The following is a 15202-nucleotide window of genomic DNA, read 5'->3' as shown; positions in this document are numbered from 1 at the left end:
CAGTCTGCTTTACTCTCTGTATTATCAGAGGTAGATTTTTTATTTCATTCATAAAAGGAGGCAGATTTATCTATTATTAACTCTGCTACTCATAATGGCCACATTTCATGGACTGCTGAGACAGGGTTAAATGATTTGCAATTAATTAGCTTGCCTCTTGGTTATTGATTTTCCTTCAGGACACAGTGGAGCTCCAAACAGCCACTCTGAATAGCTCCAGTTCACTGTGTGTGAGGAGAAAACGCTCGTCTGCTCATCCAATTCCATTCAGCGCATATCATTCCCTTTTTTTTAAAAAAAGTGATTAGTACACCAGTCTCTGTGTCTATGTTGATTTAAATACGTGAGTTTGCAATTTTTCCATTTGGCCTTCAGGAAACAACATTTTTACACAGAAAATTATGGCGCTAAATATATAAAATGTTTAAACCTGAACTATAACACAGTGAAAACTGATTCACTTTTATACAGCCAGTGTTCCGAACGTTCATGCACACACGTACACACACAATCAGTTTGTATTGGGAACAAGGCTAAATCACACAGATCTTTAGACCTTTGCTAGACAACAAGGACTCTTGTGTGTGATGTAGACAGGCCCAGTGGGCTCATGAAGCATGTTGATGTTGGTGTTGCAGGAGCAGCAGCATATAGGCTTCTTCGGCTCGGCGTGTTGACACAAATAAAATGGTGTAAAAACTAATTTGCTCGAATCGATACAACAATATTGCCAACTAAATCACACATGTGCCACACGTTATTCTCTCTGGACACTCTACAAGTGCTAATCATGATGTGGTTAAGGTTGTGCAATTATAGACCTATTTAATACTGATGTTGAATACTAAATCCTGAAATGCTGAGCTTTAAACGTTCATGATTAGCATGACTTTTTTTAATGATGCTTTCTAGCAGTAGTAAGCCTCTAATGATGTGTCAGCAATTCAGGGGTCTCACAAGTCTGACATTTAGCTTTCACTAAAGAGTTTGATGGTTTTTAATCACCAAGTCTGTAGAAAATCTTAACATGTTTCATATGTTTTCCCTGTGTATGTGAGGATTTCTTACAGCTAGGTGTGAATGTGGGTGTACATGGTGCACTAGAGTGGACTGCTGTGTTCCTATCTCACACCCAGGCTCTGGTTCCATTGTGACCTTTTTCTGAAATTTTAAAACATGGTAATAATGGACTGGATTATGCTTAATGGAAATTTTCACATTCTCTATTGTGTACAATTTTGTAAAAAAAAAAAAAAAATGTAAATAATGTGTACAGTTCAATTCACAGCTCCTATAGAAGGGTGTCAATAATTCTGAAGTGACCTCAAGTAGACACTATATTAGTCATGGATCTATGAATGGAGCCTCACACGCTGCCAGTCTAGACACCAGTACCACAGCTGGCCTAAAACCATATAGCAGGCTATTTCAGCGATGGACATCTCCATAACTTTGCATTAGTGATGTCTTCACGTCAAAAAGGCTTTTGCTGAAAACCACCAATTACAAAGCCCCTGATTAAGGGCATGCTGGAATCTCAGCAGTGCTGAAGAATTACAAGAATGTGTATCTAGCAGCAGAGCAAGTGCTGTTCACTGTTACCAGGCACCCAAATAGTGATGGCTGGCTCTCATTTGAGTCCATTCTCTCCCTCATCAATGTTTCAGGGTTGAGTAATGAAGTCGAATGTCTACTTCACATCTCATGACAGCTGTTATCTTGTCTGTTTCTCTCTCTTGCACTCTCTCTCGTGCGTTCAGTCTGTCTCTGTCTGTCTCTCTCTCTCTTCCTCTCTCTCTCTCTTTCTCACACACACACACATCCACACACACTCTGAGAGGAAGGGATGAAATATGGTGGTACCCCCCCACTCGACTTTTACCTAGGTGGGCTCCCTGACAAGCATAAATTATGTTAATAGAACCGAATAAAAAACACTTTATTCCAAAGGTTTTAGTACTTTGGAATGTCAGGATGATCTAGTGTGTTACCTGGAGAGAAGTCTAAAGCTAAGTCAGAGCGCTAAAATATTAAAACATGAAATTTGCACACTCTCCCGAGGAGCGTCGGAGGAAAATGAAGAATGCATCAGCTTGTTCTCCCATGTGGACATTTCTCCATTCATTAATTGATCAGAGCACCAAATATAACTCAGCGTAATGGCACTGTCGGTGGATTCTCAAAGATAACGCAATGCACAGTTTGATGGACCTTTCATAAAAGGAAATGTCATTAGTCTTGTGTTTTGTCCTGTTTCCCACCTCACTATAGTCAGTCAATGTTATCTAAATGCCAAATTATGACCATCAGCTAAATTAGGATTTGGAGTTAAAGAAGAAGTTGAGGAGCATTGAGGGTTATTACATTTGGGAGGAGTTATCTGGTCAGAGGTTCTGATGAAATAGTGTTTTCTTTAATTATTCTTGTCCAGATGAGTTACACCAAGGAGCAGTCCAATGGCTTCGTCCATGCTTTTTTAATGAAATGGGAGACCCAGACGTGACATGGAAATGGGATGATTCTGAGGGAAAAAAAAAAAAATCTAATTTACACAAATTATCCACTTATCTCAAATCAGCCAAGACATTTTTTAGTGTCCAAATTTTTTGTGTGTAGCATGAGTAACAAGCATTAGAAGCATCATCATGATAGCTACAAGCCAAAACCTTCACACACTGCCCTTATACCATCACTGGACGTATTAGCAATTGTAGGTAAACCTAGCATGATAGAATATCTACATGTAAACATCTGCAACATCTTGCAATGGCTTAGATATAATTATATAGGTATTTAGATAATTATATAAAGATAAGATGCTTTCAAAAATAATGGCTATTAGAATATATGCAGTAAGTGGTACAACAACCATTATATCAGGAGTCATGGTCATTCTCATAGTTACATTTAAAGGTGCATTAAGATCTAATAGGTTCTCTATTTCAAATGCAATGGGCTGCTAGTTTGTTTCAGGATTCTTGATACTTGATACAGTTCCTTTGTTTCTGCAGATGAAATCTCAGAAAGCCTTGATGATGTTTCCAAATGGTGGTCTAGTATTTAGTAATTTTTTTATCATATATTTTTTTCTTTGTTTCTACTGACACATTAAAGATTAGGTATTATTGCTTCAGGGTAGAGAAGGATCGGGAGCATTTCCTGGAAACACTGGGCATGAGGCAGGAATATGCTCTGGATTGGACCATCTCATATACACACACACACACACACACACACATATAAACACCTAGGGACTATTTTGCATAGCCAATTTACCTTAAAAAAAAGAGAACCTGGCACACTCCACACAAAAACAGGAAGAACATGTGATACTCCACACAGACAGCTATAAGGCATAAAATATGTATGTAACAAAATTTCCAACAATGTGGAGTGTCTAAGATATCTGCACAGTACTGTATAGGCCCCAAAGGCGCTTTAAGGTCATTGATATCAGCCAATATGGCCATAAATGGCCTAATTAATCATCCTGTGAGGGTGTGTCTGTATCTAATCCTAATAGTAATCTTGTGTAGTGATTTAGATACCAAATGTAGTTTCCTCTATGTTTCAAATTATTTTTAGCTGGACTCCACTCAGTTGTATTTGGTTTATTTTAAAACATTAAAATAAGTCCTAAAACTAATGAAATAAAGAAACCAAATGCGTTCTGAAAGAGGAACAGATGTACAAAACAGAAAGAGAGAGAGAGAGAGAGAGAGAGAGAGAGAGAGAGAGCAAGCGTGAGAAAAGGGCGGGGAGGCTCGGTCTGGGTGTTCAATTACTGGAGCCGTGAGGTTAAATCAATAGCATTTAAATTGCTTATGCTAATCACCTGAGTTCCAATCACTGCGATCACCATAAGCAATCTGCTGACCCCAGCCAAGTTGAACGCAAGCTCCGCAACAGCACTCCTAATCTCCACCTGAAACATACAAGCAGAGTTCACACCGCTCTGATCCTATAGGGTTTTATTGAAATGGGGTGAGTCTAATGCTGTGTGTTCGAAGGGAACTCGGTTTATGTGTCTTTCTGAAGGAGCATCCTGTGGAAGATCTTCTAAACCAGATGTGGGTTGACAGTCCACTTAGCATATGGCATTTTTCGATATGACTGAGCAGCTGAGTTCTGTCTGTGCAATTCAAATATTAGCATTTGAAGTTTGGTGGGATTTCAATGGATTTTGCAATTAAGTTAGAGGCACTTCTAAGAACCTGACAAGTTTCCTTGGAAGTTTTGGTTGCACAGCCCAGGCCTCAATCCACTGACGTGTCTAGCGGTCGGTTCATTATGGAAGAAAAGGCTATTTTGTCCTTCTTTTAACTGCATACCTTTGGCCGAAAATGGCACATGGCAAAATTGTGACCTGAACTTACCAGAGAAAAATATTACCAGCTGCCACATGCTGTAATCAAGGCTTCAGGATGACAACAAAGCAGAGCGCAAAGGATCAACATTAAAAAAAAGACACTATTCATAGGGAGAAAGCCTGAAAGGTGACATTTGCTGAATGTAGATTTGTATTACGTACTGCCTGAGCCAGAATAGCTTTGAACTGCTACTCCATCATATCCCTCATTGAAAGCTAATAGGTTGTAGCAAGTGTGTGTGTGTCTGACTGTGACCATTATAGACTGGCCTCAGGTACATTGGGGCCTGTTTCATCATATCAACCTGAGCTGGATGAAGCACCAGCAGTCCACACATTACCTCAGAATCAGTCGCCATGGAACCATCACCTGCAATCAGCATGTGCCCTCGAATCGTCCGTGCTGCGAGGTCCAGCGGGCAGCAGACAGCAAGGCTCAAACTCAAATTGATTTATAATGCAGAGTGTCGGCTCTAAGTCGGATCTCGGCTAAGCATTCATTAATTTTTCAGGAGCCGGGGAGCCATTGTGTGATATAAATCTCTGCCGCACCTCAGCACCAGCCCGCGCCACCACTTTGAAGTTCTGCCTAATTAAGCCCCTGTACAGTTAATAACCCGAACAATAAGGCAGCGGGCAGATCTGAGAAATATACGATGTCTGCTTAATACAGAGACAAAGAGTGAGGAAATGTTCTGACAGGCATGGAGGTGCACAGGCAGTCCATCTGTGTTCTCATCTGTACGTCTGAACGTCTCTCGGATTAGTGATATGTTACCATGAAATGCTATAGGGTGCAGGAGAGTTTTTTAAGAAAAAGCTAATTCCAAACCAGTTTTTGGGAAGGAGCAACCAAGAGCATCTAGATCTGAGCCCTTGTGCCATAGACAGAGGAGGAGGATCGGTAGCTATTGATCATAAAACAAGGTTTAGGCGTGCCTCAGCTGCCAGGACTGTAAAACGCTCGACTTGACTGACGTATTGCCCCGGATCTGGACAAACACACAAAAGAAATAAACACAAGACTCTCTCTGCAAGGCGTTTTCCCTCTAAGCTATTATGTAACTAAATAGCGTTTAATTTGTTATAAACTGAAGGTTTATTAAGGAAGTGTGCTCCTCTGAACTTCTTGTATACTTGAGCTCGATATGCCTGCGTTATGTAAATAACTCACTGATTCATGGACCTTCCTTCATGTATTTGAAACTACAAACCTATAGGTGGGAAATGTGCGAGTTCATAAAATCAGAGGCACATATTCTGTGTGCAGTGATCAGTTGAAATGGATTGGGTTTTCAAACACCTCCCTCTAGTGGACACAGAACACATCACTTCTGTTAACGTGACTTTAAGAGCAATGTGTTCTGGTATGTCAGACTTATTAAGTTAAGTGCGACTGGACCAAAAAAATAAAAAAGAGAAAAAATGGGTTTTGGTTTATTTTGTATTATTCACATTGTAAATTTAAATTTTTAATATAATGTATAGAATTTTCTAAAATTTTATACCTCAATTTTCAAGCAAAAAAAAAGGAATCATTTCAGATATAAATTAAATCAAATAAACAAAACTGTACCATTTTATAGCATGTTTATTTTCACTTATCTTCTCTTGCTTTACAATGTGCTCAGATCAAAATAACATTTTCATATAAAATTCATATACACAAAAATTCGATATTACATATTTTATTACATGTTTTACCTTTTGAATAATTGTTGTTAAAACTAGCATGGTTATTAAAAAAATATATTTATTAATAATATTTCATAGCTGGTGTGGTTGTATTCAGGAGTTCGAACAATGTGTTAACTTGTCTTCACTGTCTGATGTGAAATTATACTAAATTTAATAGCATTCAGACTGCTCTGTCTTTACCATTACATGCTTGTTTCTGTGGCAAATGTGTTAGCCTGCTCTCTGGAATCTACTCTCTCTATTTTTTTCATATCACTTTTGCAGCTTTGATCAGTTTTCTTTTTATACCTTGCAGTAATCTTGAGAGAATCTAAAGGTTGATAAAAGGAGGTGAAGGATGGACATACGTCCATACACTTGGGCATATTTATATCACAAATGAGGACTGGGATATTGTTGTTCTGAAATTTTTAAGAACATCATCACTTATTCCATTTATTTTTCATAGTTAATACTACATCTAATCCAGATGAAATCCTCAGTCTTGAACTTTTTTATATTTATTAGTGTTGAAACTTATAAGTGAAATGAGTTTAATTGTCATTAAATCTACATAAAGTAGCCAATAATACAGAATAAGGGAGAAACTTTTAAATATTTGGCAACATTGCAAATAATAAACATAAAATTTGTAACTGCATAACTATTCACCCTCACTGGTATGAAGCACCTGAATTAGGTCCGATTGCCATTTCATGCATAACTACAACAACAGTCCTCTGAAAATAGTTAAAAAGAATAAGGATAAAAGAATAGGATAAAAGAAAACATAGAAGAAAAATCTCTAGATCAATATGAACTAAAGGCATTACTATAACACTTGTTTACACTTGATGTTATTCCTGTAAGATTTCATGACAAATCACTGCAAATTTTTTTTAAAAAAAAGAAATGTATTCAGCGCTGCATTAAAAGTAGTAAATGGATAATATATGGTCTGGTGTCCGGTGATGTTTCTCTGAGGATTCTCTCTACAGCCGCATTACAGTGGTGAGGATGCAGTAGGCCATGGAGATAGTAGTGCCCATGCCCACCATCCAGGACAGACCCCTAATGGGTTGAGGCAGTATGTTCACATATGCTACTGTGTGCATAAAACGTGACCCGACAAACAGACGGAAGTGGAGCAGAGCGGTGGAAAGAGCTGGTCCTGTCAGAGTGTAGATCAAGCCAATCATCACAAAGGGAATGATGTTCTCCAGGTCATTCAGATGGCATCTGGAGACACAAAGCAAAGCTCATTTTCACACAATTGAATCGCATTTGAATATTTTTGATACACTTGAGTACACTATACATGTCTATGAGATGTTAGACCTTCGCACACGTTCCACATCTTCATTGACCTGCAGCATCCTTTTTTTCTCCTCAGGAGTTCTGCCCATGTGAGTGTCTTCAGGGTTTGCAAATGCCTGTATAAGTGAAATAAAAAGATCATAATCTAGAACAAACCATATTGATATATATTTAAAAATGACCTGTACTAGTTATCTATCTATCTATCTATCTATCTATCTATCTATCTATCTATCTATCTATCTATCTATCTATCTATCTATCTATCTATCTATCTATCTATCTATCTATCTATCTATCTATCTGTCTGCCTGTCTGTCTGTTTGCTGCCTGTCTGTCTATCTATCTATCTATCTATCTATCTATCTATCTATCTATCTATCTATCTATCTATCTATCTATCTATCTATCTATCTATCTGTCTGCCTGTCTGTTTGCTGCCTGTCTATCTATCTATCTATCTATCTATCTATCTATCTATCTATCTATCTATCTATCTATCTATCTATCTGTCTGCCTGTCTGTTTGCTGCCTGTCTATCTATCTATCTATCTATCTATCTATCTATCTATCTATCTATCTATCTATCTATCTATCTATCTATCTATCTATCTGTCTGCCTGTCTGTTTGCTGCCTGTCTATCTATCTATCTATCTATCTATCTATCTATCTATCTATCTATCTATCTATCTATCTATCTATCTATCTATCTATCTATCTATCTATCTATCTATCTATCATTTAACAGTTAAATCACATCCAAGTATGGCTTTTGTGGTGAAAACTGTGCAGTAACTGTGAAGAGTGGCTCTTAAGGTCTACGTGTTAACAGACATCTATGCTAAATAAAATATATGACACAGGCAAATTTGTGGTCATTTGCCACAACAGGACTGCTTCAGCATGAAATGGAGTGAGAAGAGAAGCGTAAGGAATATGATTTGTCCACTTTTAATGTCTTAACATTCTAATTTTTCGGTCCATATGATTTAAACGTAAACTCCAGCTTGAACAACTTGCCTAATAATCCTTTTAATTAACCCAACTTCAGTGGTTTATTTTGTAATGCGATATTTGGATTGTTTTCACTAGTTTAACCATTTCCTACATTACCCACAATGCCGTTTGACTACATTCTGATTTTCGACACCTGTGGAATTTAGCCCTTACATTACCTCTATTTACAAAGGCCAATGCAGCATTGCTTTAGTCTTTTTGTCTGTCCAGTTCTCAATTCCTCATCTGTACAGCCTCGGTTTTCATGTTAATACCATCACCAGCACCATTAGCTATAATTATACCAAATCTCTGACATATTTCAGCACAATGGCATCGTATAGCTGAACTGCTTTGAGGAGTATCTCTACTACATTCATCTACATTGGATTTCTCTTTGAAATGACATCACTAGGAAATGGTGGGTGAGTAACGTACTCTTTTGTTTTTTAGACACCAACAGCGAAACCTGACACTGTAAACACCATTGTAACTACGCCAGAAATGTGACCTAGATGTAGCACAAAACCAGTAACCTTCTCACGAGAATAATAAAAAATGTAAGCATGTCACTTTAATATAAACATATTTAATGTGTTCGAGGCAGGGTAGAGCTTTCCTTTAATTAGAGTGTTCAAAAATGCTAAAAAAGAATCCTCACAAAACCACAGGAGTAATAAAAATAGAACAATGTTCAATATATGCCAAGACAGTGTTGTCTAACGTGTATCCTCTGTTACCTTTCTGGTGACTCTGAAGTATCCAGTTAAAACGCTCATGAACATCATCTTGAGAATGACAATGGTGGCATAAGTGGAGAAAGCCTGAAAAACCTCACTGTCAATTATGTTGGCCATTGTCGGAGTTCCTCGATGAATTCCTGTCATAACAGAAACGGTATTTGACACGTCCAAAGTCAGTCAATTTCCCCAATAACATTTGCAAATCTCTTTCAGTCTGCCATTCATTTTGAGTGTGAATCACTGCTCTGGGTAGAAAGACTTTTCTGGCACCTCAGGATTTAGTCACGATCCAGACTGAACAATAAGTATATCCCTTCATATAAATCCTACTGGACAATCGAAAACCTTCTGTCATATAGGATAATGTTCAGCTTTGCCTGTTATCTGTTCACAAGTAAATTCCTGCACTGTGAAATATCCAGTTACTTCTGTGCACTGTAAAGTGTAAAGGACTCTGCTCAAGTAGACACGTCTCAAGTAGCACATAGCATTCATAAAAAACAAATTCATAAAAATCTTAAATTATTTTTGATTTTTATTCATTTTGAATTTTTATTTTATTTATATATATATATATATATATATATATATATATATATATATATATATATATATATATATTTTTACATTACATTATATTTATTTTTAAATATGTCTAAGGCTTACATGACAATTTTCTGCACTTCGTATTGAAATTTATATTTAAATCTACATTGCTGAGGTTTACCTGTTTTGCTGTTACATAGCTGTGCTTTGCCTGCTGTAATTCTTTTTTTTTTCTTCTTTTTTCCCCTTTTATTTTCAGTGTTTGTATTTGGGAATATGATCCTAAAATTTGCATTTCAGCTTCTAGCTGCCGAAGCACAACACTGTAATATTTCTCCCATGTGGTGAAAGCTGAAATAGTTCAATAGTTCCAATACAGTAAAACATGTTCTAACCTGAAGCTACTTTGTGCAAGCTTAAGCATGTGAGATGTGCCAAGAAACTTTGTTAAGAAAAAGGTTGAACTTACCTCTATTATGCAGCAAACTACATATATGTTTAGTCCAAGAATTTTTCTGTGTTATCTACGGGTGTATGCTGACACTGAATTTGAAATTACGGACCGCCTTCTTGTGCTAAAGCCAGTACACTTGCCTTACCTTTGTCCCATAAGGCTTTAGCCAGTGTTGCAATATCTGAACTTTGATATGTGTTAAACCTGCAGCAAGACAACCATGCTTTTAATATGCTTCATTGTGTGATTTCTTTAATGTAGCTAAAAATAATAATAGGATTTGATGTAGACTAGCTTGTAAACGATTAAACACCATTCTCACATAGATAACTAATTATAAGCAGTATTTTGGTTTGTCATTCAATAATAAATGAAATCGTTGGAACCCTTTAACAAGATAATACTTCAGCTTCACCAGCCAGCATACACAGCACTGTACTAATGTTTCCAAGTATTTTATTTAGCTAGTGTTAGTCTTTATCTGGAGCTATTGGATTATGGCAAATAGGAAGCCTGGCTTATTATAATATTTTATAATAATGTAATCCAGTAGCCAAGGTCTCTAACAAGCTAGCTAACATAAAACAGTAACCAGTATCAGTAGTAAGTATTAACTATTATATAGTGTAAATTAGGAGCTAGCTAACATTTGGCTATCGTGTAGCCAATGTGATAATTCCAAGCTAGTTACTAGTAGGCAGATTATTATATTGTATAAATCAATCTTATTGAAATATAAAGCCTGATCTGAGCATTGTGTGCCATAACAGTCATAATGCAGAGTTCATCGGGGTTTACACAGCGTTAGCTGAGTCACTGTGTCTGCGATATCATGCAGATTAATTCAATTCTCCCCCTCGCTGTAAATCAATAGCTTCTTGCAAATGGTGTCCTACGTTTTCTGTTTGCTGACTCACAGAGACAGTGCAGAGGAAATGCTTCAGTGTAGAGTACTTTCCCCTTTGCTTGGCTTTTGCGTATCAGAGCAAGACGGTTAATCCTAAAAATAAAAATAAAAAAGTATTATTCAAATACTTGTGTCATAATACAAAATAATGGTGACAAAGTCGAGTAAAGAAGTGTGGCTGTGGAATTGTCACATACCCTGAAGTAAACTTGACTGACTGACAACCTGTTTCAGCAAGATAGGCTGTCTGAGGGTGGAGGAGGGCCAACTTAATGATAAAAGAACACTCCCAAACATATCTGTAGACTTAAATGATGAAACAGTCTTCCTTTGTTTGTGAGTTGGTGCTATCACCCTCAGTCAGCAGCTGAATGCACCGTTATTGCTTTACTGCAAGGTCTGCACTGCTTAAACTGGGTAATTTTAACTTGTTAAAATCCTGTAAGGAAATATTGAGTATTTCTCTGAAATATTTTCTACCCTATGGACATATAGAAATACTACAGGCCTCCCCGAATGTGATGAAGATACATTTTTATAGATACATTCTTCTTTCTCATACACAAACATGTAATATGAGAGTCTAAAGTTACTAGAGTAGTTGCTGCATTCGATCGACCACATTTTTTTGAACAATAGCTTTCGGTTAGAGATGGCATCGTTGAAATGTTCAGTCAAGTCTGAACGATCTTCAAGTCTTCTAACACTGGTCCAAACAACAGTCACTTGCTCAAATTCATATTTCAACTAGTACCTGCTTCCTTTTTCTTCTAGAGATTCCCAACATAGTTTTCTAATCAATTCCATTACAATAAGCTTTATCAGCATGAAGGTTACAGCACATTCAGTATTGCCAAAGCATTGAAATGACAAAGTATGTTCTCTTAAATATAAAATCACCATCTCGTAACATCTTGAGACTCAGGTATGTTATAAATCAATTTAAAGTGATTATTGAAAGTCAACAACTCTCCATCTTTGCTGTTAAAATATCAGCTGCCACCAAATAACCACTGTCCATACACTTTCCAAAGAAGGCGATTAAACCGGATTCAAGTTGTTAAAGGTCTATTCCATCAGTTTCTGTTTATTTCTATCCAATTTGGAACAAGACTGCTCCCATCCATTTCCGTCATATAACAATACACACTGTGTTACTCTAGTCGAACAGAGGATGTATTGTTAAATGAACAATAGTAGGTTTAGGCACAGAAGTGAAAGAGTTATGATTTCTTAATTTTAAATAAAGGTAAAAAATTAAGCTATAAACTTTAAACTAAAGATTGCAAAGTATTATAATATTAATCATATTAAGTATCATATCATTCATTCACCATAAAAGATTATGTGTATCATTAATCAAATACATTCACATTCTCAGATAGTCAACTGTGTCTTTGGGGGTTTCATCAAGATGACCAATACAGGAGATAGGTGTGGGCCAGGTGATGGCCCATACAGGAGATGTGGACATTCAGTTTTGTGTACTGAGGACCCTCCACGGGAGGTCCTTACAGTTCTGTATTCTTGTATAAAGATCTATCTCACAGACAGATCTTTGGATCAAGATATTTTGAAAACATCACTGTTGAAGACCGGCTACACTGCTACCTTCAATAAATTCTTCTCCCCACAAGAACTCTGGTCAAGCTTACTCATGGTATTCTTATGCAATACTTTTCTATATTTTATTTATACTTTATTTTTCCTTGTACAGGAATCCCATTTAATTGTACAGTGAATTACATTTTATTTACTTTTAACTTTTATTGTTGACTTGGCTGCATGTCATACTGTGACTGTGTATGAGACAAATCAAATGAAGGGCTGTCTTAAGCCATTTAAACTAATACATATTGCAGTTTTTCCCATTAAGCACCTTTTTAAACACTGATTTTTAAACTTGCCTGTCTCATTATTGTTTATGGTAACTTTGTTTTTGTCTGTTATTCACCATTTTATTTTCTCTAACTTTTACTTATCCTGCTTCCATCTTATGTTTCTGTCCTTTCAAATGACATTGCTGCTTATTAGATTGCTACTGTAAGAATGGTAACATTAAAAGGTAAATACAAAAAAAAAAGCTGTATATGATACTGTTTGATAAAGCCCACCTACAGGATTGGGGATTAGATTCCTGCCTTCACCTTCACCTTGTGAATGTGGTTTTTGCATGTTCTCCCAATGCTTCAGGGGTTTCCTCCAGGTACACTGCTTTCCCCCCCAGTCCAAAAACATGCTTTTTGAGGCAAATTGGCATCTCTAAATTGTCCGTAGTATGAGAATGGGTGTGTATTATTGTGCCCTACGTTGTGTTGGCACCCCATCCAGGGTGTCTCTCACCTTGTGCTGGGGTAGAATCTGGGTTTCCTGTAACCCTCTACAGGATGGGTGATGATGCTTTAACTTACAGCTTACAGATATTCAGTATCTGACTGATTTATAATCTGAGTTGAGCACTAGTGGAAATAGGAAACTCTGCCATTTATGCAAACTGAACATACTGAAGCGATGCAGTCATTTCCGTTTCCTGTTATCCTAATACACCGGACATCACAGCATGTGGATTTAGCCCCATCTTTCAAGCTGGGTGACAAACGATGTGCCCTGTCCCTCTTCACAATCGCACCATCGTCGGTTTAAACGCTATGCGTCAAGTTTGCTATTGTATTGGTTTTGGAAATGCATTTCAGGTGTAGGCAGCATTCTTATCTCGACTTGAACATATTTTCTTCTTTCCATATGCATGAGCTGCCAGAAGGAGACAGTACAGCAACGAGAAATATCCGATAAAGTTGGTTAGATACCTTGCATGCACATGCACCTCATGCTTTCCTATCTGTTTAAGGTATTTTGCATGCTAGAGAGGGCTGGAAGAAGGAAGGGGGGCTAAGTTGTCAGTACAGCACGTGAGAGGTGTCAATCATAAATGGGACAGGAGGGTTGGAGGTGTCTCTATTTAGCCTGAGGGCCATGAGTGAGAGAGGGGGAAGTCGAGGTGACGTGTCGATGTGCTTACCATCACGTCAGTAACGTTTGGAGACACAGAGGAACAGTGTTCGGTTTGATCAGTGGTGCTGCGAGAGGGATGAAAGCTAATAGTAGCTCTTGGTGTGGCATATTTACATAAAGCTTTATGATGAGAGATAGAGATTGGAAAATCATTGAGCCCAAGATTGATATAAATATTATATATGTATATGTAATATACTAGCAGACTGGTGGTGTGTTTAACCACAAGTTAATAAAAGTAAAAAAAAACAGATAAGGATTCAACACTAGCAAAGATGATCAGTGTCTGATTTTCTGATCGTCGTGTACTGTCAAAACACTTGATGTCATTCCACTTTGAGCAAATCAACGCTGTATGCGAGAGAATGAGAGACCCCTAACACAAATAATGTGGTATGATTTCCCACCAGGACCTGTTAATGGCAACCACTTGCATTGATTTCTCACCACATTCACCAGTAATTGGGATGCTGGCTGTGGTGTCACTCTATTGATTTTTAACTGCCAGCCAGCTTGTGCTAGGGCTGTTAGGACAACGATGACTAAATAACAGCCGGCCCGATGATCCTAATGCCTGGAGCCAAGCGCAGCTATTGATTTCATTACTGAAAGCCTCCATGGCTCCCAGCACATACATTTTTTTATCGACCCAAGGTGGCGCCCACATTTCTTCCTGTGCTGTCACATGCCCCATGCCCATCCAATCAATGCGTGAATGCTGAGCATGCGTGGTATCACAAGATGAGTTCAGGGGCCTGCTGGATATTTTACAACATGCAACCTTAAGACATACTAAACAGTAATAATGAGTACTTGAACATACTCGGAGTCTACCAGAGTATTTGTTATTTTTAAGATAGTGCTCCAGCAGGCATATTTAACGGTTTAAAAACAATACATCATTCCACCAACTATGGGGTCTGTATCTGTTTAATGCTGAAATGGCCTTGGTCAAAACCAAAAAAATGTTGTTTTTTTCCCATTAATATATCTTTATTACATTTCTATTAAAGCCTGATCACTAAACCCCCAGAAACACTGAGATAGAGATATAAATGCCAGCACTGTCAGCAGGATCCTCACTCTCAGCTATATCACTCGACTAGAGATGCTTAAAGTTTTTATTATTAATTATTTTTATTATTTATTTTTGTTTAAGTGCCCCAATATTATTTAACAA

The 15202-nt window shown here is 37.4% G+C and overlaps 1 protein-coding gene across 1 annotated transcript; it reads right to left on the bottom strand.

Annotated features, from left to right (window-relative positions):
* Positions 1-5942: 5942 nt before the first annotated feature.
* On the bottom strand, positions 5943-10273 carry LOC131370279 (microsomal glutathione S-transferase 1-like). The gene is made up of 4 exons (XM_058417522.1): positions 10119-10273; positions 9101-9240; positions 7385-7479; positions 5943-7285 (listed from the first exon to the last, which is right to left on the bottom strand). The coding sequence occupies exons 2-4, from the start codon at positions 9215-9217 to the stop codon at positions 7039-7041; spliced, it is 459 nt and encodes a 152-aa protein (XP_058273505.1). The 5' UTR covers positions 9218-9240; positions 10119-10273; the 3' UTR covers positions 5943-7038.
* Positions 10274-15202: the final 4929 nt, after the last annotated feature.

The sequence above is a fragment of the Hemibagrus wyckioides genome, linkage group LG19 (assembly GCF_019097595.1).
Source record: "Hemibagrus wyckioides isolate EC202008001 linkage group LG19, SWU_Hwy_1.0, whole genome shotgun sequence".
Lineage (NCBI taxonomy): Eukaryota > Metazoa > Chordata > Actinopteri > Siluriformes > Bagridae > Hemibagrus > Hemibagrus wyckioides.
This window is presented reverse-complemented; position numbering and strand designations above follow the sequence as displayed.